Source organism: Tenebrio molitor, chromosome 3 (genome assembly GCF_963966145.1).
Source record: "Tenebrio molitor chromosome 3, icTenMoli1.1, whole genome shotgun sequence".
NCBI lineage: Eukaryota > Metazoa > Arthropoda > Insecta > Coleoptera > Tenebrionidae > Tenebrio > Tenebrio molitor.
Genome location: NC_091048.1, coordinates 19,828,063 through 19,853,583, shown reverse-complemented (window position 1 = coordinate 19,853,583; position 25,521 = coordinate 19,828,063). Strand labels below are relative to the sequence as shown.

The 25,521-nt window shown below is 37.1% G+C and overlaps 1 protein-coding gene across 1 annotated transcript in view; it reads left to right on the top strand.

Moving 5' to 3' along the window:
• The window catches only part of LOC138126518 (receptor-type tyrosine-protein phosphatase epsilon-like), a 195,700-nt gene extending 174,190 nt beyond the window's left edge, over window positions 1-21,510 (top strand). The window contains exon 16 of the mRNA XM_069042275.1: window positions 21,474-21,510. Within this exon, the coding sequence (XP_068898376.1) occupies window positions 21,474-21,495 (22 nt within the window). The 3' untranslated portion in view covers window positions 21,496-21,510. The remainder of the gene's footprint in view (window positions 1-21,473) is intronic.
• Window positions 21,511-25,521: the final 4,011 nt, after the last annotated feature.

Below are 25,521 nucleotides of genomic sequence, written 5' to 3'. Positions count from 1 at the left end.
CATTTCATCTCCACCGTCAAACGCGACAATGACGGCCGATTCACAGTCAGACTACCATTCAAAGACAATTCAAAAGAGTTAGGGTCGTCTTATGACATCGCTTTGAAAAGGTTACACGGTCTTGAAAGACGATTAAAAAGATCTCCGGATTTGCGCGTTTCCTATCAATTGTTCTTGGACGAATATCAATCTTTGCATCACATGTCACCGGTAACAATTGAAGATCGCGAAATGTTCTCCAACGACGGGTATTTTTTACCTCATCACTCGGTAGTAAAAGAGTCCAGTGTTTCCACTAAATTGCGCGTAGTCTTTGACGCATCGGCCAAAACCTCTAACGGTGTCAGTCTAAACGACAAATTAATGGTAGGTCCGGTGGTACAACAGGATCTCTTTGCCATCATTACGCGTTTGTATCGCAAATGTATCGGCAAATACAATTGGACCAAGAGGACAGAAAGTACCAACGAATTTTATGGCGTCGCGACCCGTCCCATCCGGTTCAAGTTTACGAGCTTAACACGGTTACCTACGGCATGGCGTCATCGTCCTACCTGGCTACGCGATGCATACAACAGGTAGCGCTGGAAGAAGGCTCAAATAATCCCGAAGCTCAGCGGTCAATCATGCAGGACACGTATGTGGACGACCTGCTAACTGGAGCAAAAACGGTTCGCGAAGCGCGCGCGTTACGCGACAATATAGTGGCAATCCTTGACAAAGGCTGTTTCCCGTTAAACAAATGGGCATCAAATTGCCCCGAGCTATTGCCCACGTTAAGTGAAAATGAAGTCATGGTGAATTTCGATAAACATGGCGACTCCAAAACATTAGGTCTATTATGGAATTGCACACATGACGCGTTAAAATATTCCATATGTCAGATCCAGTCAGGAAATCGGGTAACCAAGCGACGAATCTTATCAATCACCGCGCAGATTTTTGACCCTCTCGGTCTTGTGGGTCCGGTCATCCTAATTGCAAAATTAATGATCCAATCGCTATGGTCGTTAAATGTTGGGTGGGATGAGTCCGTCCCAATAAGGATCCTGACTACCTGGGATTCATTCATTGCCAGCTTACCTGAATTGAATCAGTTGGAGATTCCTCGGCAGGTAACTTCGAATCAGAATCCCATTGGATTCGAACTCCACGGTTTTTGCGATGCATCCGAACGCGCTTACGGAGCATGCATCTATATCAGATCCTTAAACACCGCGACACCCCATCAAACCCGGTTACTTTGCGCTAAATCTCGAGTGGCACCCCTCAAGACAATAACTCTCCCTCGCTTGGAGCTCTGCGGGGCGTTGTTGCTATCAAAGTTAATTGCTAGCCTAAGACAATCTTTGAATTTGCCCATCGCGAAGACATGCTGTTGGACGGATTCTCAAATCGTTTTGTCGTGGTTAGCGGCCGAGCCAGCGACTTGGAAAACGTTCGTCGCAAACCGTGTTTCCGAGATTCAGGTGTTAACAAAAAATTGCGTCTGGAGTTACGTCAACACCAAAGACAATCCTGCGGACATAATCTCGCGAGGCTGTTCACCCCGCGAATTGATTGATTCTCCATTATGGTGGCACGGGCCATCCTGGTTGTCAAACGAGGCACAGCATTGGCCGAAGTACTGTCAGACGAATCCAAACTTCGCCAACGATCAGGAGTTGCCGGAACAACGACGTGTGGTTACTGTCGCGATAACTTCCGAGAAAATGTTACCACCAGATTTTTTGACTCGATTTTCATCGTTGCGCAAACTACAACGCGTGTTGTCGTACTGTTTACGATTCGCCGAAAGCCCATCACAAAGCACACCGGTCCCTTGAAAGTATCTGAATTACAAAGATCAATGCTTATCATCCTGAAAAACGTACAGCATCAAGCGTTTAGTACCGAAATCAAAGAACTCGAGGGCGGTCGTCAAGTCAGCAAGAAAAGTCGTCTGATATCACTCAACCCTTTCCTCGACGATAGCGGACTCATACGTGTCGGAGGTCGTTTAAGAAATTCCGGCGCTCATTCGGACGTTAAGCACCCAATAGTGTTACCTAAGTGCGAAATCACCGAATTAATCGTTCAATCGGAGCACATCTCATTATTGCATGCCGGCCCTCAGGCTACATTGGCCTCTCTGCGACAAAGGTACTGGCCCATGTCGGGGCGCTCCGTGGTGCGGCGAATCATTCACAATTGCCTCAAATGCTTCCGAGCAAACCCGACGACATCGTCTCAATTAATGGGTGATTTGCCCAAAGATCGCGTTCAACCGGCCCGACCTTTTCTCAACAGCGGCGTTGACTTTGGCGGTCCAGTGTACCTGAAAGAGGGTCGAGGCAGAGGCAAAAGGACGGTAAAGGGTTATATCGCCCTGTTTGTCTGCTTTGCCACCAAAGCTTTACATTTAGAGCTCGTCGGAGATTTGAGTTCTCAATCGTTTTTGGGCGCTCTCAAACGCTTCATATCCCGTCGCGGGCACGTTGCAAATTTATATTCGGACAACGGAACGAATTTTGTGGGTGCTCGTAATGAATTATCCGAACTTGGCGAAATGTTAAAGTCGCAAAAATTCGAACGCGATGTAATTGACCGGCTAGCCGATCGTACGGTCCGGTGGCATTTCATTCCTCCCCATAGTCCCCATCACGGTGGGATATGGGAGGCAGGTATCCGGTCCGTAAAGTCACACCTTAAAAGAGTGATTGGTCTGACATCACTAACATATGAGGAGATGCACACGGTATTAACACAGATCGAAGCCTGCCTGAATTCACGTCCTTTGACACCCATCTCCAACGACCCCAATGACCTAATCGCCCTTTCCCCAAGCCACTTCTTAATAGGTGATCTGCTCACTGCCCCCGTGGAGCATGACGTAACGCCTTTGCCCATCAACCGGCTGTCTCGATGGCAATATGTGGAACAACTTCGGCAGCATTTTTGGAAAAGGTGGTCCGTGGACTACCTGACGCAATTACAACCCCGCCGTAAGTGGAACCAGCGTCTTCCAAACATCGAAGTGGGCGAGTTAGCGGTCATCAAGGAAGACAATTCACCACCCCTTCAATGGCGCTTGGCACGTGTCGTTCGCCTACACCCAGGAAAGGATGGTTGTGTGCGTGTGGTGACTTTAAAAACTTCAAAAGGTGAAGTGACCCGCTCAATAAACAAAGTGTGTGTTTTACCCATGGCCTCTATGTACATTTAACCAGTGAGTGTTCGAACTTTTTTGAACTTTTAGTGATAGTGCCTATTTACCCATTTTTGTTTGTTTGTTTGTATTCATTTCGTTTTTTTTTGTTTTTTGTTTTGTCGTTTGTTCTTTAGTCATAAGTTTCAATTGTACATGTGCACACCGATGTGTCATACATAATTGATTTGTATATACCGTTTAAATTTAATATTGAAGGAAGCCTTCAATGAGGGGCGGGATGTTGGAGCGGCCGGTCCAATTTAGTTTATGACGCCGCTTCCAATATTCCTGTCGACAATCATCCCCGGTGCCGGTACGTTGGTGGTCTCTTTCACAATAGTGGGAAAGTCCCGCCATCTGGCTCCGTCACATCTTGCAAAAGACCACCAGCGTACTACCCATGACGGAGAGGGGGTGCGAATTTACTTTTTGTACATTTTCGTTAGTTTTAAGTTAGTTGATAAGCAAATGTAGAACCAGAAACACCAATACATCTTTGTATTAATCTGAAGCATCTATCCTCATTTTGAAATCACGGTCCACATTGTGCGAAACCCCTACGCGTAAAAAGAAAACCCTACCGGACACGCAATTGGCGTGTCATAGGTTCAAACTCCTGGGTGCGGAAACATCCGTCAAACTTCGTAGGAGGCAATTGAACCGAAACACTGACGTTTAGACAATTAAAAGGACTATCAGAATTAAGAAAAAAATAGGGGGTTTCTATTTAAAAAAAACTATCGATGACATCATAACTCGAAAACAAATGACTGCTTGGAATTTTATTTTGTATTAAAATATGTATTTTTATAAACTAAAATTGACCTGTCCAAATATTTTTTTGAAAAAAATTTTGTTTGATTTTTAATGAATTTATTCCATACTTTTGCCGCTCACTGTATATTGCCGTGGTATTTCATCAAAACTTTCTAAATACTCAGGGGGTCATTCACGAAACTCGGTAAAGCTCGATAAGGCGTTGCAAATTCAAAACCATGACAACCGACATTGTTGAAGCATTGTATTTGCCGTTTCGTTAACGATTTGCAAATTTGCAAAGTTTCGTGAATCTCCCCCTCAGTAAATAATTCGGTTCCAACAATATTTGAAATATTATTTTTACTTTCTTCAACTGAATTTTCAATTAACTCATCTAGTTCTATATTGTCTACATTTTCAGGTTCCTCTATAAAACTTTCTGGTTCTACCTCCCTTTTTTAAACTGATGCATCATGTGATGTACTTTGAAGTATTACGGTGTCCAGAAAGTTCTGAGCGTTTTTTAGAAAAATAAATAAATATCTATTACTTAAAAAATTAAACAACAATTAAACTAAATATTCGCCGTTATTGTCAATGACTTCCAACCATCTTTGTCCCAAAAACTCAAATCCAGAACGATAGAAGATGGGCTCTTTCGTCCCGAACGACTCTTATCTTTAAGACCTTCTTCCCCATTCAGAAATTTCGCAAATCATCACCGACAAGTATACTGTTTTACCGTCCCCGCACCTTCAATTCTGCATATATTTCTTGTCGCTGCTGCCGCTGAATGTCCACATTTAAATTCATATAACATTAAATTACGATTTCGTTCTTTTTCCATGTAAACAATCAATTACCAGAATGTAACTAATTGAAAATTATTTAATTGAGACACGTCAAATTGTTTATGGACAAGTGTACTTCATATTTTAAAAAACTACCAAAAATTACCAATTGATTTTAAATTTATTTTATATCGAGAAACAGAATACCATAAAAACGCTCAGAACTTTCTGGACACCCTAATAGCTTATCAATTTCATTCAAATCAACTTTATAAAAGCACTACCCTTCTCAAGATAACAATTTTTAATTATCGGACGATTACAACAATTTTTAATCGACACATGAGGTGCACAATAATCAATTATTAATTAGCACATCTCTCTCTCTAACGTCTCAAGCGTCTCAATTCGCACTGCTTCCCCTGTTCCCTGTTCCCGTTTTCGATATTGCAAACCCATGCATTGGCGTTGACCTTCGTCTTGGGTTTCGAATATCCGCGGTGCTGTACAGGCTGACCGGTAAATGGCGCTAACATTTATCATCTTTTATTGAATCCATTCTTTTTTGAAGTTTAGAGATTCTATCCGAAAGAGTAAGTTTATTTTCGACGCGAATAATTTGTTTAAATGTTTCTTTTTTTTATTCTTTAGGTTTAAAGTTGTTGACCATGCCTTTTTCTTGTAACTGATTGAATATTGTTTCAAGTCTTTTGGTAATAGGAGAAAAGGTGTTTTCATAAATAGACTCATCTTGTTTTAGCAAAGTCATTTTTCGCTTTACTTCATCTCTTTTCTTAATTAATTTTTTTAGATTGTCTGTGTCTGTATCATTAACTCTACTTTTTAAATTCATAGTGGGAGATTTACGAAACTTTGCAAATTTGCAAATCGTTAACGAAATGGCAAATACAATGCTTCAACAATGTCGGTTGTCATGGTTTTGAATTTGCAACGCCTTATCGAGCCTTACCGTGTTTCGTGAATGACCCCCTTAGTTAATACAAATACGCAAAACGTTATCAAACCGTAAAAGCGTTACAAAGCGTTAACAAACTGCTTCCAAAACTGTGGAATTTGATACTTAGTACTTGTATAGTTTTTCTTACTGAAATTAAGGTTGTATGAAGCAATCAAAACCTTTTCTATAACCTCCACTATTGAAATCTTTTCCTTTATCAATTACTAAAAAATTGAATTTATCCTGCCAACATAAATGACACATTTCTTTAAATTGTTCATAAGTGAGCTCCGAACTAACGTTGTCTCTATAAATGCGAAATAAATTTAACTCATCTTGTTTCTATACTATTAAAAAATTTGCATTGTCTCTAATTAATTGTTTCGGAATTTTGGTATAAGTCTGACACAAATAGAAACAGTCAATATTTTTATGTCTACCTATACTAAAATATTCTCTCATAACATTTTGTTTATCGCAAGCTACATCATCAAAAATTATTAAGGAATTAGGTTTAACTGCTGATGAAGAGGGAATATTATTTTCTAGATTATTAAAAGCAAAGAAATTCATTCCTTTTATAGGTTTTAATAATGTTTCTAAATACTGATATTTTGGTTGAAATAATGATTTTGAAAAAACATAGACGTTTTCAAATCGCAATCCATTAGTATGTTCAATTAAACTTATCATTGTATTGGTTTTACCACAGTTTGATGGTCCTACAATAAGACAACGTATAGTTGAGGGAAAAAGTCCTCCATGTCTTTTTTTGTTAATAGTTTTAAAATCATTGTTTGAAACTTGTAGTGTTATTGGTTGTTGTACTATTCGCATTTTGCATAAAACTAATGAGAAAATTTTCTGTAAACTATAAATATTCTTATCCAAACCTGTTTTGTTTTAGTTGTGTTTTAGTTGGTAAAACCTAAGCTTCATAAAGTCTATATATGACAGTAAAAAAACAAAATCGTAACAGTCAAGTAAAAACGGTTAAAAAGAGATATAGTGGGCGTGGTATTCTAAATTCGGTGATAAATAAGCTACCCGTAGAACTTCATATTCCGGGTTATAATTATTGTGGACCAGGAACAAAACTATCAAAACGACTTTCCAGGGGCGATAAAGGAGTTAATGATTTGGATGAAGCCTGCAAGGAACATGATATCGCTTATAATAAGAGTTTAGATCTAATCAATAGACATAAAGCAGACCGTGTCTTATTAGAGAAAGCAAAGCTTAGATTACATTCTTCTAATTCTTCACTTGGAGAAAAAACTGCGGCTTTGGGTGTTGCATCTGCAATGAAAGCTAAATTAACACTTGGAATGGGTTGTTCATCAGTAAAAAAAAAAAGAAGTTTAAAAACAACATTGATGTTATAAAAGCAGCAGTAAAAGCTGTAAAATCAGTAAAAAACAAAAGTCCTATTAAACATACACGCATTATTCCTATACCAAAAACTGGTGGATTTTTACCGCTTATTCCAATTTTTGCTGCATTAGGGGCCTTAGGTTCTTTAGGTGATGGTGCTGCAGCAATTGCAAAAGCAGTAAATGATACTAAAGCAGCTAAAGAACAACTTAAAGAAACTCAAAGACATAATCAAAGTATGGAAGCCATTGCATTAAATAAGTCTAAATCAGGAAAACGATTGTTTTTAAAACCTTATAAAAAGGGATTCGGTCTTTTTTTAGGACCATGGAAATCACCAAGGACATTCCTATAAAGCTTCCAAGACGTGCCTTAACAAATATTGATTTAAAAAAATTTGCAAAACTATTAGAAATTCATAATTTTAGAGGAGTATTTATGAAAGATTCATTGCCTAAATCAGGAGCAAAAGTTAACGAAACTGGTCTCATAAATTTAGATGATCAGAAAGGTAATGGAACTCACTGGACTGCTTATAAAAAAATTAATAACCAGGTCATTTATTTTGATAGCTTTGGCAACTTACCGCCACCTACAGAATTAGTTAAATATTTAAACAAAAACAATAAGTGTGAAATAATATATAATCATCAAACATTACAAAAGTTTGATACAGTAATTTGTGGACATTTGTGTTTAAAATTTTTGTACAACTATAATAATTAATAACGGATGTAGATAGTTTTTAGTTTAGCACAGTCTTTTGTATGTGTTTGTATCATGTCTGTTACGTTTACTTTAACAGGAACAAGTTCAATACTTTCAAGTAAATATTATCCTCCTTTAGTATTGGATAACAGTGAATACGCTTTAGGTTTAATAAACTTAGAAACATTTAATTCAATAGCAAACGTAACTAATTCAAATAACAAATAATTCAATAACCCAAAAATGGGTTACTCCCTAGGATTTAGGGATATTCGTTACTAGGTTGCCATAAATTTGGTTAGGTTGGAGGCTACGTGGTTTCTGGTGACAAACAAAAGATATCCCAAAAATGTAAGACAGTAAATTAATTGTAACAGTAATGACTAATTTCTCGCTAAGTGATAGATGATTTTTCGTTTCACAATCAATTTTGGTTATTAGCGGCATATTTATTTGGATTTAAACTCTCAATTCAAAGTAACCAACCTTAGGCATTCAAAATAACTTTTGAAAATTCTAGTTACACACAACATGAAAAACGTTATTTCCCTAAAAGTTCGAATTCTAGGGAGTAATCCATTTTTGACAGGAGAGTAGTTTATTTGACGAGTTTGTGTGTAAATTGGGCCTTTCTTGGCACGCGTGGGCCATTTTAAAACGCAAGTGAAACGAGCGTTTTAAAGGCCCACGAGTGCCAAAAAAGGCCCAATTTACACACGAACGAGTTGAATACAACGTTTTTTTGGTCGACGAGCCCCTTAAAGGCTCCAAATCGCTTAAAACCTTTAAAATTAGCTTGACGTTTCGTTTTGACAAGTTGTGACATTTATCAAAATCCGTTCACATAGGAGAAAATTCTCAAATTCTGACAGTGTCGAAAAAAAAAGGTTTTATTGAAATTCCTGAGGGTTCTTATGAAATTGATGAACTCAATGCTTTTTTAAGTCAAGAACTTATTAGATATGTTAAAAAGGAATCATTAAAAACAAATCACTACATGCAACAACCTACTTTACTTATAGAAGGAAATAACAATACCTTAAAATGTGAAATTAAATGTAGTCTTGATATTGACTTTACAAAAAAAGACACTATTGGTAGTTTACTAGGTTTCAGCAGTCATATACTTAGAGCAAACAAAAAACATATATCAGATAATCCTTGTAAAATATTCAAAGTAAATGCATTATGTGTGGAGAGTAATATTGTATCTGGTGCGTATCGCAATGGTAAAGCAATGCATGTTATTTATGAATTTTTTCCTTGTGTACCTCCTGGATACAAAATAATAGAAACACCTTTTAGTGTTATTTATCTACCAGTTAACACTAAACAAATAGATGAGATAAAAATTAAAATAACTGATCAAGTGGGAAATATTGTCAATTTTAGAGGAGAAGTGCTAACAGTAAGGTTGCATTTGCGTAAAGTAAAATAGCGATCCTGCAATGGGAATAGTGTTTAATGTTAATATGTAGTAAGATATGATATCTGTCTCTGCTGGTGAAGCAGGACAAAGAGCATTATCTTCAATTACCTTGCTCTGTAACTTTCTATTATCAGGAAAAATAATTAATGAAATGTGTCCTTTCATCTTCGGTGCTTCTCTTTGTGCTTTAAAGAAGAAAGATGGTGGTATTCGCCCTATTGCCATTGGTAACATTTTTCGAAGACTTGCAGCAAAAATTGGATGTTATAAACTGTAGAGCGATCTACATTCTTATTTGACACCAAATCAACTTGGAGTTGCTACAAAACTTGGTTGTGAAAGCTATATTCATTCTGTCAGGACATATGTTCATAACCAAGAAAATTTTGGAAAAATAAAGGATAAAACTCCGTCATTATTTCCTTTTTTGAATCAGTGCTATAGAGAACCTTCACACCTTTTCTTTGGAAACTATATAATACCTTCAGTAGTTGGATGCCAACAAGGAGATCCTTGCGGACCAATGGCCTTCAGCTTAACAGTTCATCCTATCGTTGAGTCAATTACAACTGAATTAAACATCTGGTATCTAGATGACGCAACAATAGCTGACGTTCCTGATATTGTTTTTGAAAATTTTAAAAGAATCATCAACACGGCCAAGGAAGTAGGTCTACATATTAACCCAAATAAATGTGAACTTTTTTTTTGCTCTGATACTGTTGATGAAGATGTCTTAAGAAAATTCAAATCGCTAACATCAGAAATTCTAGTAGTAAACAAAAATATAAATAATTTACAATTACTTGGAAGCCCAATTTTTGAAGATGGTTTTGATTTCATTGCCAAAAAGAAAATTGAAAAAGTTTTTCTTCTTTTGAAAAATATAGAACAAGAAAATTTAAGCTCACACACGGCTTATTTTTTGGTAAAAAATTGTCTCTTTGTTCCAAGATTAAATTTTTTACTTAGAACATCTCCCTTTTGGAAATTTCCCAATTGTATTAAATCAATAGCCAATGATATTCGTAACAGTTTACAAAAATTTTTAAACATCAAGTTTAATGAAAATCAATGGACTCTTGCTTCCCTTCCTATTTCAAATGGTGGTCTCGGTATTAGGAAAATTCAAGATATCTCTCTCCCAGTCTTCCTTGGTTCAATACATGGTGTTCACGACCTAGTCTTTCAAATATTATCAAAAACGGACAAAAAGGTTAGTGTTCATTTTGCTGAAGAAGCTATTGGATTATGGATTGAATTAAATGGTAAAACATTTCCAACGGAAACATTTTTACAAAAAGGCTGGGATATAATCAATACAACAAGAATCATCGCCAATGAAATTAATCTTTGTGATAAAATTGATTCAGCTCGTTTTCTTGCCGCACAAAGAAAGGAATCTAATGCTTGGCTTCATGCCTTTCCCTCAAGAAACATCGGTACATTTATGGATAACAAGATTTTACAAATATGTGTAGCAAATCGCTTTGGTGTTGAAATATTTGAGAAACATACTTGCCACTGCGGCTTTACAGTTTCAAATGATGGCTGTCACGGACTTAGTTGTGCTAAAAATAAGGGCAGATTTTCAAGACATTCAGATCTAAATCAAATTATCCAGCGAGCCTTAAGTTCTATCCACATTTCCTCCTCTCTTGAACCATGTGGCCTCTTGAGAGACGATGGTAAAAGACCTGATGGTGCTACACTCATTCCATGGAGTAAAGATCAACGCCTAATATGGGATGTAACATGTATTGACACTTTGGCTGATTCTTACATAAGAAAAACTTCCATAATTGCAGGATCAGCTGCCGAAGAAGCAAGTAAACGAAAACATGTCAAATATCAAAATTTAAAGTCTGCAAATTATATTTTTAAAGCATTAGCTTTCGAAACGTTAGGTCCATGGAGTTTGGAATGTAAAACATTTATCGATTTCATTGGTGCAAAACTTATGATTGAATCCGGAGATTCTAGAGCAAAATTTTTCTTCTACCAAAGAATCTCATTGGCAATTCAACGTGGAAATGCTGCAAGTATTTTAGGCACTCTGCCTTATGTAACTCCACTTGAAGAAGTGCATTGTTTATGATTTATATGATTATATGTGTATGTAGATTTAATTATTACTTGTTTATTAAATTTTACTACCTTTAATATATTTTATAGTAAAATTGGTGCAGCATACAAGGGTAAAAATATAAATATCTCAAAAACAAATAAAATTTCTAGTCGAGTGAAAAACGTGAAAGTATTAACTACAGCAAACCGTTTGTTTTTAAAATCTTTAGGATTTCGAGTAAAAGTATAAATTTAGCAAAATGAATTTTGAAATTCTGAATGTTCAGGAACCACCGTTGTTTGATATGACAATTGCTTATGCTGAAAAACGTACTCATCCACCTTATGCATCTAGTTCTTTTAATAATAATAACAATGATGAAATTTGAATTCCAATACAACAACAAGACATACCTATACACTTTACCTTGGTACAGTACGTTACATGTTCAAGGAAAAGTAAAAGTGTATGATAAAGATAATGTTGTTTTACCACCTTCAAGCGTTGAATTTGTTAACATGGGAATTTTATTTTTGTTTAATGAAATACGTTATGAAATATCAGGAGATTCCATTGATACTGTTAGAAATCCGGGAATTGCGTCTGTTTTAAAAGGATATGCAACATACAACGAATCACAAAGTAAGGCTCTTCAAAACAGTGGTTGGTTTCCCAAAGAACAATCTACTATTATTGATGGAGTGAGTGGTAGTTTTGATGTTATAATTCCACTTCACATGGTTTTGGGTTTGTGTGAAGACTTTAAAAAAGTTTTAGTAAATGCTCGACAAGAATTAGTACTACGTCGCGGTAGTGATGATAGTAATGCATTTTTGCTCGACGATGATTTAGATAAGACAGTAAAATTGTCTTTAGAAAAAATATCATGGAGAGTTCCTCATATTACAACAACAATAAAAGAACAATTAAAATTATTGGATATTGTTAAAAGTGCAAAAGAATTGTACATTCCTTTTCGAAGTCGAGAATTACATGAATATCCAGTTTTACCTCAAACACAAAAACATACCTGGGCTATTAAATCTGCTATAGAAAAACCTCAATATGTAATGTTTGCATTACAAACAGATCGAAAAAATCAACTTACTAAAAACTGTAGTCGTTTTGATCATTGTTATTTAAGAAATATTAAAGTTTTCCTTAATGATACACATAATCCATATGACAATTTAAATATAAATTTTGTTAACAATCAATATGCTCTCTTATATGAGATGTTTATTAATTTTCAAAATTCTTTTCTTTACAAAGGCAAAAAAATATGAAAGTGTTTTATTGAATAGATGATAATAATGTTAACAGAGTGAAAGTTTCTTTATAATCCTGGAGCTTTGTTGATGGCCATCTCGCTGAGTCTGGACCGCAAGTCCAACCTAGCTGAGCCTCTGGATCGCTGTTTCCTTTGGATATGTTTTCCTTTACCCATTGTAATATTTGGGAGTGTTTAACATTTTCATGAGGCTTAAATCTATATAAAACATCTTTATTTAATTTCAACGACAAAATTGCTATCTGAAGCTTTTTGTAGTCAGCTATGTATGAAACATTACATACAAATTGATCAATGCATGATACAACAGTTTGATGGTTTTGCAAAATATTCAACAATGGAAATTCCTTTGTGCAACTGTTTTGCAAATTGTGGTTGGACAATAAATCTAACAGATAATAAATATGTGATACATTTTTCTCTAAACCATGAGCAGTTAACAAGGCATATAATTTCGAATAAGAAAGCAAACTTACATTTTCTTTCCTACAGATATCTACAAATGTGTGTACATACTTATCTAAAAATTTTCTTTTCTGTAACAGTTTTACAAATATTTCAACATTAGCATTTTTTATGTAAAGAGACATTTTTAGAACAATTTCACTTGGAATAATAAAGTCTTCTCGGTTCATCAGAGTAAAAAGATTAAGTTTCGTTTGATGAGTGTCTTCATACAGGATCAGGTTATTTAAATGTTTCATATAAATTTTCTGTAGAGCATCTTGGGCTTCGATTTTGATTTGTAACAAAAGATCCATCTTGGAAACACTGGTTAGCACTACAACAACAATAAAATAAAATTATTTGTGTTGCTAGTTTGTATGCAGTACCTTATTTTGTAGTTGATATCCCTTCCATTATTTACTTATGTACACATATGTACTTTACTCATAATTAATATTTTCTTCTTCTTTTTCTCTGTTAGGTGTTGCTTGATACATATAGCCCCAAGGCTTAGTATCAGTTGTATCAAAATTAAGAATACGTTTATCATCAAATGGACTTAAGACAATTTTTTCCTGTTTGATAGATGAGACCTTGTGGTTTTTAGATCTTATTAACTTTTGTACTTTTTCTAAAATTGTTTGATCGACCAAACAATTTTTATAATCATTAAATGTGATGGCTTTTATTGAAGATTTTGTAGATCCTTTTGATTTTTTAACTAAGTACTCTTTTGAGTTATCGTCATCTACAGTGTAAGCCAATGGTGGCCAACCTTTTTGTTTATTTTATTAAAAATTTATTAAAAATATTTGATGAGCCACTTTTTCATTTCTGTTTCATCCTTTTGAATGATAATGCATTATGTACCACTGCCCTACTGTTTCATCTGAATCGTATAACAAGAAAAATGTTTTTACTTCGCGCGAGTATTGTCACCGCGGGCAAATAGTGGTACGCGTGCCGCGGGTTGGCCACCGCTGGTGTAAGCATACATTTTTGATCTTAAACCAACAAATTCTAACATAATTTTACCATTGTTTTCATCTTTCATAAGGCCGGGTACTTTTTTGTTTCTTTGTATAATGTTATAAATATTGTTAGTTTCATAATCTGAGGTATCAAAAAGATGAAAATCTTTTTTAATATATTCATATATGTCATAAACTTTAAATTCATAGATTAAACTGTCAGTATCGGTATAAAGTAATTTTGCAGAGTTTTGGAAGGTTTTAATAACATAGTTGTAATGAAAATCATATAAGAAAGTTTTCGAAATATCTAAGATACTAAAAGCAACGTATATTGGTTTATTCAGATAAACTTCTAATTTATTCATTTCAACAACAACAATATTTTCATCAAAAATAATCAAGCTATGAAAATTAGGTCTTGAAATTAATGCGCGTAGTCCCCGGCGTTCTCCATCCCATTTCGTTACCAATCGAATGTCTCTATGTTTTCTAACATTCACCATACATTTACCATACATAGCATTAATCATTAATTTATAGAAATCTTTTACAAAATCATTTTTAGACTGTTGCCTGAGTTTAGTATTTATTATTTAAGTCAATATATTGTTTAAGCCATGGTGATTGTTTGAATTTTAAAATTTTGTGAACTTTAGTTAATTTCATTCCCAGGTCTAAATACATTTTCAAATTTCTATAATGAATAATATATTTTTTTTTTTGGAAATAATGTTAAAAGCAGTTTTTTAATTTTGGGATAATCTAAATCACATTCAAGTATGTAACCAATTTGAGAAGTATTGGAGGTATATAATATTTGTTGAATGTTAAAATTTTCTAAAAACTCAAATTCACCATATGGCAAATATTCTGACATTGCTGCACCATATAAATTAATTATAAATTTTCTTTCATATATTTATTATTTGCTTTTGCATATCTATTTGAACACTGTGATACACCACCTCTTATTCCTTTTTCTATAAATAATATTTGATCAATATCCATCAAACGTTCTAATGTTATATTTGTGGTTTTGAGCATAGCATCAAATGTAAGTCCGGGAGTAGTAAAGTAATGTAAAGAATCTAAATCATATGTTTTTTTGCATGTATCACGAAAAGCTTCAAAAACATCTGCAAGTAAAAGAACATCAGTCTTTAAATACAAATCAGCATACTCTCCTATTGTTTTAACATGAAAGCAGTCCCAAACTTTTTTAGCATGATAATAGTCGCTGTCACTAATAGGTTCCTCAGTAAGTTCACTGTAAAATGCTTCTTTACAAGGTAAAACGGTTTCCTCTAAACGTTCAAATGAATCAATGTAATCATAAGGAAATATAACTTTTTTGGTTAATAACAAGGATTCTTCTTCGGTATTACAAAATAATTTTGTTATAGATTTTTTTTTTTTTTGTCCAGTCCTTCGAGAATCGTGGTGCTGTGAACACGCGAGTTCCAGAGCCAAATAGTTCAAAGAGGAAATTCTATAATTATTGGGTGAGATTAGTGCGTAAGAAAGCCAATCGGTATCTTCCGAAAACAACAACACTCCCGATAAAAACTTCACGCGAGAGTGCCGGCGTTTTTTTTTCAACGCTCGGCTATCAGAAGACGAGATATGCACGCTATCTTAATCAGAACCCTCAATGTCTAACCTACAAAATTCGAACCCCACAAATATGAATCCCTTTCCTAAGAAAGATCAAGCAATAATCCTGTCCGTCGACGACAATTTGAAACTCGGCGACTACGTAACCAGCATATCAGAAATAGTAGAACCAAAGAACATCACATTTGCCTCAAGAATCTCAAATAATAGAGTCTGCATATACCTAAGCAGCTCCCAATTGGCGGAATCTCTAGCGCGTCAACATAAAACAATAGTCATAAAAGGGATTGACATAAGCATTAGACGGCTGATCACTCCGTCGAAAAGAATTATCCTCTCTAATGTCTGTCCTTCTATCCCTCACAACATGCTGGAACAACTCATTAGGCAAATTGGTTTGCAGCCACTCTCCACTGTTTCCTTCCTTCGTGCTGGCATCCCCGGCGAACAATTTGCCCATATTCTGAGCTTCAGAAGACAGATCTACGTCGAAGATAATAAAGACATAGAGCTACCGAGCTCCATGGTAATAACATTTGAAGACACCAGCTACAGAATCTTTCTTAATCACGACGATATGTGTTGTTTCATCTGTAAAAAACCGGGACACATTGCAAGTCAATGCACACAACACGCTGAACCAAGCATGGAGACTGTAGCACAAAACAGGTCAACTACGGACGCCCCTATTATTATTTCTAACTCCATAGAGCAGACCGTCTCTGATAGTGAAACGTCACCCGAATCACCACCAGTGGTTGAATTCAATAAAATTAGTACCAAACGATTGGGCGACACACTCACTCCATCAACCACAGAAACCTCACCCCCATCACCCTCCTCAGGGGACGAACCATTCGCGAAGCCAACAAAGCCCCCAACACAAAACCCGAGAAAACGTCCAAAGATAGACCCAGCCATCGTTAAAGAAGATATAAAGGAGCAACTTGAACCACTACGAACATTCTTTGGCAACCTAACTCCTACCCCGACGTTCGCCCTAGAGAAGCTAATCTACCTTTTCGAAAATATATCTGGGTGTCCAAGTCCGCTAACGCTAGCTAGAGAACTAACCGACGATATCCCTGCGTTAATTAAAATTCTGGCCGACATTCATCCGCAGATAGTCTCGAAAGGGTTGAAACAAAGATGTACCAAGGCAAGGAAAAAACTCAACAAGTTATTTAACAATCCAGATGGCCCTCAATCTGCAATCACTGAATCCGACACCGACTGCTCTTAAACTAGCTACTAACAATCTCGTTCCCACATATTACATTCTACTTCAAAACGGATTCGATCGTGCAAAGGAACATAAACAGGTTCTACACACGTCTACTCTTGCCCGATATAGTGGAAGAACTTGGAAGAAATACAGGCTAGCATCGACTATGAAGAATAAATGTTCAGTCATACAAGCGAATCTACACAACTCGCGCTGCGCTACACTCGAGACATTGGCATATATCCGGCAAGAGAACATTGACATAGCCCTCTGCCAAGAGCCGTACAACTACAAGACCAGCAGAGGAACATACACAATCCCTGGGCTCATGAACCAACGCCTCATTGCCAACAACGATAACAGGTTTTTTAGCTGTCTCTTGGTGAACAACCCCACCTTGAATGTGCTGCACCTCAGACATCTGTCCTCCAAATATGTAACGGTAGTATCAATCGATGGTATATCCACAGAGTCCGTTTTTGTGATCTCGATCTACGCCCCCCCTAACAATGACTCAATCCGTAACATGGTTACAAAATTACAGCAGATCCTAACGAACCTGCAAGACAAAACGGTTCTGCTAGGTGGGGACTTCAACTGTCGCTCAACAATCTGGTTTGACACATTATGTGATAGGAACTCACCGGTGCTAGAAGATTTCATCTTGGCTAATGACCTAGTGATCTTCAACGAGGATAACCTGCCCTCAACTTTCTCCTCTGCCAATGGATCAAGTAACATCGATCTTACCCTAGGCACCACGGACACGATTAACTGGGTCAGAGATTGGACAGTTCTCCAGGACGTAAACACCTCAGACCACCGGGTCATACGATTTACCTGCGCTCTGCCACTGCAGTCCGCAGCGAGCATCGAGGAATACGTGATGGACTGCTCCAACCTGAAATTAGAGGACATCGAACCAGACCTGTCTGACCTTTGCAGAGGCTTGCTCCGCGACTTCCCGGTGCTGGTCTCACCTAGGACCATAGACGCTGCAGTGGACCGCTTCTATGGGGGAATAAACCGGATTGTCCGCGCCAAGGCCAAGAAACGGAGGACCTATCCAGAGAGACCAGAATGGTGGACGAGCAAGATCGAGAGGCTCCGAAAAGTCTACCTAGCTAAGAAGAAGATTCTGTACACCAACAGATACCCGGACCAGGCCAATCTCCTGGCAACTGAGATGTACTCCGCTAAGGATAAATACAAGAGAGAGCTGACTAAGACAAGAGAAAAATCCTGGGTTAAGTTCGTCGAAAATGACCTAGCCCCGAATCCATGGGGTGTGGTGTATAAGATTGCCACCGAAAAATTCCGCAAGAGGGGACCCATGGCGGCCTTCCAAGAGGGAGATGAGGTCACCCTGACGCCCAAGCAAGCGGCGGGCTACTTGGTGAACAAACTGCTTCCAGACGACGACGAGACGTCAGAAGATGTTGTGCACAGAATCTGGCGTCAGGACTTCGAGTTCCTGCAGCAGGAATATAGGTATGACATCCAGGAGGTCACGAATGAGGAACTGGAACAACTAGTACAAGCCATCAAACCAAAGAAGGCACCAGGGGTGGACCTGATGAGGGGCAAGCTGGTGAAGCTGGTGCACCCGGTGGTTCGGGGCTTCATGCTGCACTTATATAATTCGTGTCTAAGAGCAGCGTACTACCCTAGGCGCTGGAAGGAGGGCCGCCTAAAAATCCTAATGAAGGACCCTGCTGGAGACCCGAGTGACAGGAAGAATTATCGACCAATAACGTTGCTCACGGAGTATGGGAAAATATTCGAAAGGCTCATCAGGAGGCGACTCTTCGCGACGACGGAGGACTTTCACTCCCGGAGGCAGTATGGCTTCATCTCGGGTCGCTCCGCTGTAAGTGCCCTTCTCAAATATAAAGAGACCATCGAGGAAACGACGGACAAATATGCGGCGACTATATTCATCGATATCAGTGGAGCGTTTGACAACGTTTGGTGGCCAGCGGTCATTAAGAGCCTGCAGCAGAAGGGCGTCCCTAGGTACCTGTTGGCGACGCTGAAGAGCTACCTGACAGACAGGACGGTCACCTACAGAGACGGGTCTGTAGAGGTCTCCAAGGCCTGCACGAAGGGCTGCCCTCAGGGCTCTGTCCTGGGGCCCACCCTTTGGAACTCGGTGCTGGACATGTACCTCGACTCGGAACTGTTGCCCAATACAGAGACCATCGCATACGCAGATGACATTGCGATAGTTGTAAGAGACCACATCAGGGAGAGCGTTGAGCGGGTGATGGAGTGGGCCTTGAGACAGAAGCTAACAATTTCAGGCACGAAGACGAAGATCATGATAAACAAGTCCCCTCCCCGTGTGCATCACCGGGACATCAGGGTGAGGTTGGGCGACTCCAAGGTCGGCATCGTCAGCGAAATGAAATACCTGGGCGTAATTGTGGACAAAAAGCTAAATTTTCACTCGCACGTGCGTGCAGTCTGCGAGCGGGCGAGGAAGATCGTGCTAGCCCTAAGGAGGAAGGTTCATGTCACATGGGATGTTCCGGTGGGGAGGTCGCTACACGCGATCTACAAGTGTGGTATTCTCCCCATTGTCGCCTACGCATCTGAGGTCTGGGCGCATCGGCTTAGGGTGTCGAGAGTTCGACGGATGCTGCTATCGTTGGGTGGTGCCGTGGGGAGGATGATCTGCGAGGGGTACAACTCAGTCTCCAATGAGGCAGCGGGGGTGCTCTCGGGCATCCCCCCCCTGGACCTGACCATGGCGGAGACAAACTGCGTAAAAATGCTTCGAAGAACGGAGACGGCGGCCTACCTGGACATGATGGTCCACAGGGAGGAATTCGAAAGCTTAAGACACCTGAGAGAGTATCTTCACATTATGACGCTGGATCGGTGGCAGAGCAGATGGGACGGCTCTCGAGGAGCCCCGGTCACCCACTCGTTTTTTCCAAACGTTCCTGAGGCTCCTAGAACGGAGTTCACGAGACTCAGCACCCAGGTCCTCTCCGGTCATGGACCGTTCGTCACACACTTGCACCGAATAGGCAAATCTGACACAGGAAACTGTCCAACTTGCGGCACTCCAGATGACCCCATCCATCGCATTCTGGAGTGTGCTATCTTCGACGCGGAAAGGGTTGAGCTTCGGGTGGCCCTGGGTGGGATTCCAGACCTTGAGCGGATCCCACACATCCCACTAGAACTTCTTCACGGCTTCGCGCGGGAGCCGTGAGCGTCGCCTCCCAGAATCACCCAAGATGAAGACTCAATAGACAACAGGCAGATTAGAGACGGACGAGCACATCAGTAGCGAACTACCAAATCGAGTCCAGAACACCGTGGAATGAAATGACTCGAAGTGTGAACTAAGAGAATAGTCCGTAAAGTGCGTCGTGCTAGTGAAGTAGTGTAAACATAATAATGGCCCAATCCTCAAATTTTCACACCCGATAATATAGTTAAGCAGGAAGGTACTGTCTCCAACGTGAGTTATATCTTGAAATGTTTCGAAATTGTCGACATTTATTGATTGTACCCAGCGCCCAATTTGGCGCTTTGCCTGAATAAAGAGCCCTCGGGCTCCTCATTTTTTTTTTTTTTTTTTTTTTATAGATTTTTGTTCGTTTTGTAAATTTGATGAAAGTTTTCCTAGAACTTGAGACATAAAACGAAAAGAATCAACAAATCGTAAAGATACATTTGTGCCTGCAACATATTTAGTAAAAGAAATGTATTTTTCTTTATTTATAGGTAGCAATTTGATTGTTCCTTGAAACTGTGTTGATAGTTCTTTAATTATAAAATGAGCATCATATCCACTTAAGTTGTGAAAAACAACAGGAATGTAATGAGCATCTTTATAATTTAAGTTACAAGCTTGATGTGCTAAACCACGAAATTCTCCTGTTTGATGATTATGATCTCGTACTTTAATTTGGTTTGGTTGAAATGTTTGTTTGCAGATGTGACAATTGTCATTTGTTGTTGTTGTTGTTGTCATTGGTAAAATTATTTTAAGCTGTTCATCACAAAATTGTGAAATTTCTTGCAACTCTTTAACAAACCACTGAATGCAATCTTTACCACGATAAATATTAAATTTAGAGAATGAATCGTTATAAGAGCATTTTAGATAATAGGATACACTAAATGCAACGTGATTTTGATATATTTTGAAACTGCAAAAATTTCTTTGTTTCATCAGGTAATTTGACACAACATTGATTTGACTTTAGGCAATAACGCAAATGGTTTTGGAGTAGATTGTCAGTGGTAAAAGAATTTAAACATCTCTCACAAACAAAACATTTATTATTATGATTTGACAATTGTTTAGATAACAAACGAGATAAATTTTTAATCCACACAAAGTGATAAAGTAAGGACTTTTTAGAAGCAAAAGACAAATTTGGTTTAGTATTAATTGGCAACATTAATAAATTGATAACTTTAATATCAGCTTTATGTGTTTGTGAACTTAAAGAACAAGGCAAAATTTTTGAACGCTCAAAACAATATAAGTTAATGGCAAGATTGTTATGTTTTTCAAACTTTCTAACATCTTTAATTGTAATTGGAAACTGGATATTTTGATATTTTAACACATCTTTAAAATGTGGATAAGAAGAAATTCTATTAGCGTTTTTCTTTGCAGGATACAAAGCAGATACAACTGACCATAAAAAACAAAAATTATCATCATTTTCAACATTAATTACTGCTGTTTTTTTTTAAATAAAATTTGGTACAGTTATAAACGTTGAAAAACCTATCTTTAATGGATCATACCTGTTAATATTTACTTTAAGATCCTTTTCTGCAAACTCTTCTAATTTATTCATTAATTTATCGGTAACGTTTTCTTTGTACCACCGTTTTAAATTAGTTGAAGTGTCAATTATAAAATTTTTTGTGCAAAAGCTTTTCATGTCAATTTCACCAGTTTGAGGTTTTATGAAATAAGCGGAGAAAATAACATTAACTTTTATCATAGATTCCTTTAAGATTCTTTTAATCTTAATTGATAAACACTTAAAAGCTTTATTGAAAAAAATTAAAGGGTCTTTTATATTTTTATTCAATTTTGACAGTTTAAAGTGACTTTATTAACTCCATAACAACCGTCATAAGCAGGCAATGATTCACTAGTGAAATTTTATGGATTTGATTCACTAGTGAATTAAAAAATGTTTAATTCACTAGTGGATTAAAAAAAGTTTCAATGGAGAACAAACATATTTTATTATTTGTAAATACATTAACATTCAATTATTCTTTTTCTTTGGTGTCTGTAACATAAAACTTACAATTATGTACATTACTAAAATTTATACCAAATCGACGATGAACGGGCAAATTTATGTCTTGATGGTTGATTTCCATACTTGACGCCGTGTTTGACCCATACGAGCATGCTGCCAAATCCAAGGCCGATTCATTCTGAATAATTGTTGATGATTGGTTAATGATTTTTCTTGAAATTTCAATTTTATTATTGAGAGAATCCTCTATGTATCCTTCCACAACACTATTCGAGCGCCAGCCACCGTGTCTCTTTACAACTGTTATATCTGCCCCAGAGTCTGCCAGTAGAGTTGCACTCGAACGTCTGAAGCTATGGCCCGTATATTCTTCTGGATTTTGAAGACCAATAAATTGTGCAATTTTTTGAGGAAATTTTGACAAAGTATTCACTCCTACGGGTTGCACCGTGCATTTTTTGTTTCTGTAATTGATGAACAACCGTTTGTGTGAAATATTTTCAGGTCGTAACATTTTGTACTTCCGAAAAACGTCAACAGCATGAACAGTGTTATTTCCATTGATGATAGTAAACCTTCTGGGCTTATGAGTCTTCGTGTCCGGAATTTCGACTACAATTACGCTGCCTCTGTCATCAACATGATCAACTAACATGGACACCAATTCACCAATTCTACAACCTCCAAAAACTCCCACGATTAAAACCACCTTTAGCAGTAAATATTCATCATCAGAAGCAGTATCCAAGAACCTTTTCATTTCTTCGAGTGTGAACACCTTTGACTTCTTTGGTCTGTGACCGACAGACTGTTGTTTTAGGAAAGCTGACACTTGATGAAATCTACAACAATTACTACTTTAAAACTCATAAATAATAATTACGGTGTCACAAACCTTTCTTTCACAGATAACATTTTTTTAAGTTGGGAATAATAGGACCACAGTGACGAAGGTTTTGTATTTTTGGATCGTTCCGAAATATAAGCCAACATTATGTTTTCATCTACTCCCCTTGCCTGCTTTCGCTTCCTCCATTCACAAAAAATCGCATATTCTTTTTCATATGAATGTTTTGATTTGGCTGGTACCACTTTATTCAAAGCATCCAATGCTTCATGTAGAACTGCCGGGGGTACAAAAACTTCCGTTTTGTCTTGATCATCTACGATTCCAGCCATTTTTCGCGCAAACGTCACAAGTACCACAAGTTTGGAAAAATGTAAACAACTTGTTGTCACGGAAATGTTTTACGCCGTCTACATGATTGTTCTAGACTAATTCGTGTGATTTGAATATCATTCTATTTTTTGTTCAAAATATCGTCAAAATTGAATAAAAACATATATACGACTCGTGAATTAAACATTGTTATTTACTCAAAGATATGATCTCACTCGCACTACGTGCTCGTGAGATCAACATCTTTTCGTGAATAAACGGATGTTTAATTCACTTGGTGTATAATATTTATTAATGCTGATATAAAACCAGTACGAATTCTTCCATTAAAAGCTGATTCAATATTTTTCCATTTTACATTACAGCAATTTCGATTTAAATTAGTTGAAAGTTTTCCTCCCGTTTTCAAAATTAAATTTTGTTTAAGTTTTTTTAATTTTAAACGATAAATCAAGATTTATTAAAATTTAACATAAAATAACATTTTTAATTTACAATGCGAAAATTTCCGATAATAATGCGGAATCTGGAAAAGTGCCCCGAATGCTTGCAGCGTTTCCACGTTGAATGGCAAGGGAAATCCTCTCAAAAAGGAATTTCTTAGATTTTGAATCCCCTGATTCCGCGATAAGTCGGTCTCCGATGACATTAATAAAATCTATTGTTTCTTTGCACCAAGGGCCTAAGGTTTCAAAGGCTAAACCTTTAAATATGTAGTTTGACGAAATAATTGAACGATATTTGTTATGTTTGCGTTTGCAAGCCATTTCAGCGGCAAAACCTGAGACTTCAGATGTTTTCAATACGTAACTGTCTGCAAGTGTATCTACGACAGTAACGTCCCAAACCAAAGGTTGACCTTTATTCCACGGTACTAAAGTCATCCCATCAGGGCGTTTTCCGTCATCACGAGATAGTCCGTTTGGTTCTAAAGTTGAATTAACATGAATAGAAGTCAAAGACCGGTTGATAATAGAATTAATTTCAGTGTGTCTTGAAAATCTACCACTGCTTTTGGAACAACTTAGACCGTGAATACCAATTTCATCAACTTTCGCATTGCATTTGCAAATATGAGGTGTACAAAGATTACAACCCAATCTTAAACCAATACAAACTTGGAAGGAAGTGTTATCTAAAAGAGTACCAATATTAGGAGAAGGTATTGCATGTAACCAAGATCCTGATTCTCTGCATTGCAAAGCCTTAAAACGAGCCAAGTCCCTAGATGAATTAAAGATTAAGTCATTGTCAATTATTCTTTTGATATTGATATTATCCCAATTCTTCTGAAATTGTGAAATTGTTGGTCTTTCGTTCTCATTTTCTACATCCCAGACTGCTAAAGCTTCATCATAATGGTGAATAATAAGCTCATTATCCTTTGAATTTAGTAATTGAGAAACAAGCTTTTTAACACCATGAACTGAAGATAGGAAAGCAGGGAGGCAAATATCGGAAATGCGGCGAATTCCCAGTCCACCAAATCTAATCGGTAAAGTGGACTGACACCATTGTAAATCAGTTAAACGTAAATTAAGTATTTTTTCTAAAGAAGACTTTAAAGAAGAATCAATGGAATTAACGTAATTAGAAAATTTCCAAAAAGGAGTTGTTCTTAATAAAAAATTAAATTTTGGTATGAAAAGACAGTTCTTGATTAAGGTATAAGCCACGTGTCTGCTAAGAAATTCAGCTTTATTTAAAAGATTTTCAACTGTAATAATAGTTTTTTCGACAGTGTTTTTGAAGCCTTGGTCAAAGATTGGAGAGCCTAAAAGAGATAAACTTCCTCGGTCACAAATTTTAATACCTGGTGCTAAATTTTGAAATTCCTTTATGACTTTTAAATCTGTGTCTCCAGAACAGCTAAAGATCTCGCATTTGTTAAAGCTTAGTTCAAGACCAATTTTTCTGGATAAATTGATAACTTTCTTAAAGTCGGACAAAACTACTTCTGGGTAATCAGCTAGGGTTCCATCATCTAAATACCAAATATTCAGTTCAGAATTCAAAGATAAAATAATTGGTTGAATGGCAAGACTAAAAATCATAGGACCACAAGGATCTCCTTGTTGAGCTCCAACAGAAGAAGAAATTAAATGATCACCAAAAAATAAAGTTGAAGGATTCCTATAGCATTGATAAAGATAAGGGTAAAGAAGTGGGGTATGACATTGGACTTCTTTTAGAATACAATCTCGTTCGACTGAGTTAAATGCGTTTTTGAAATCTAATTTAAGAACAACTTTGCTACGGTT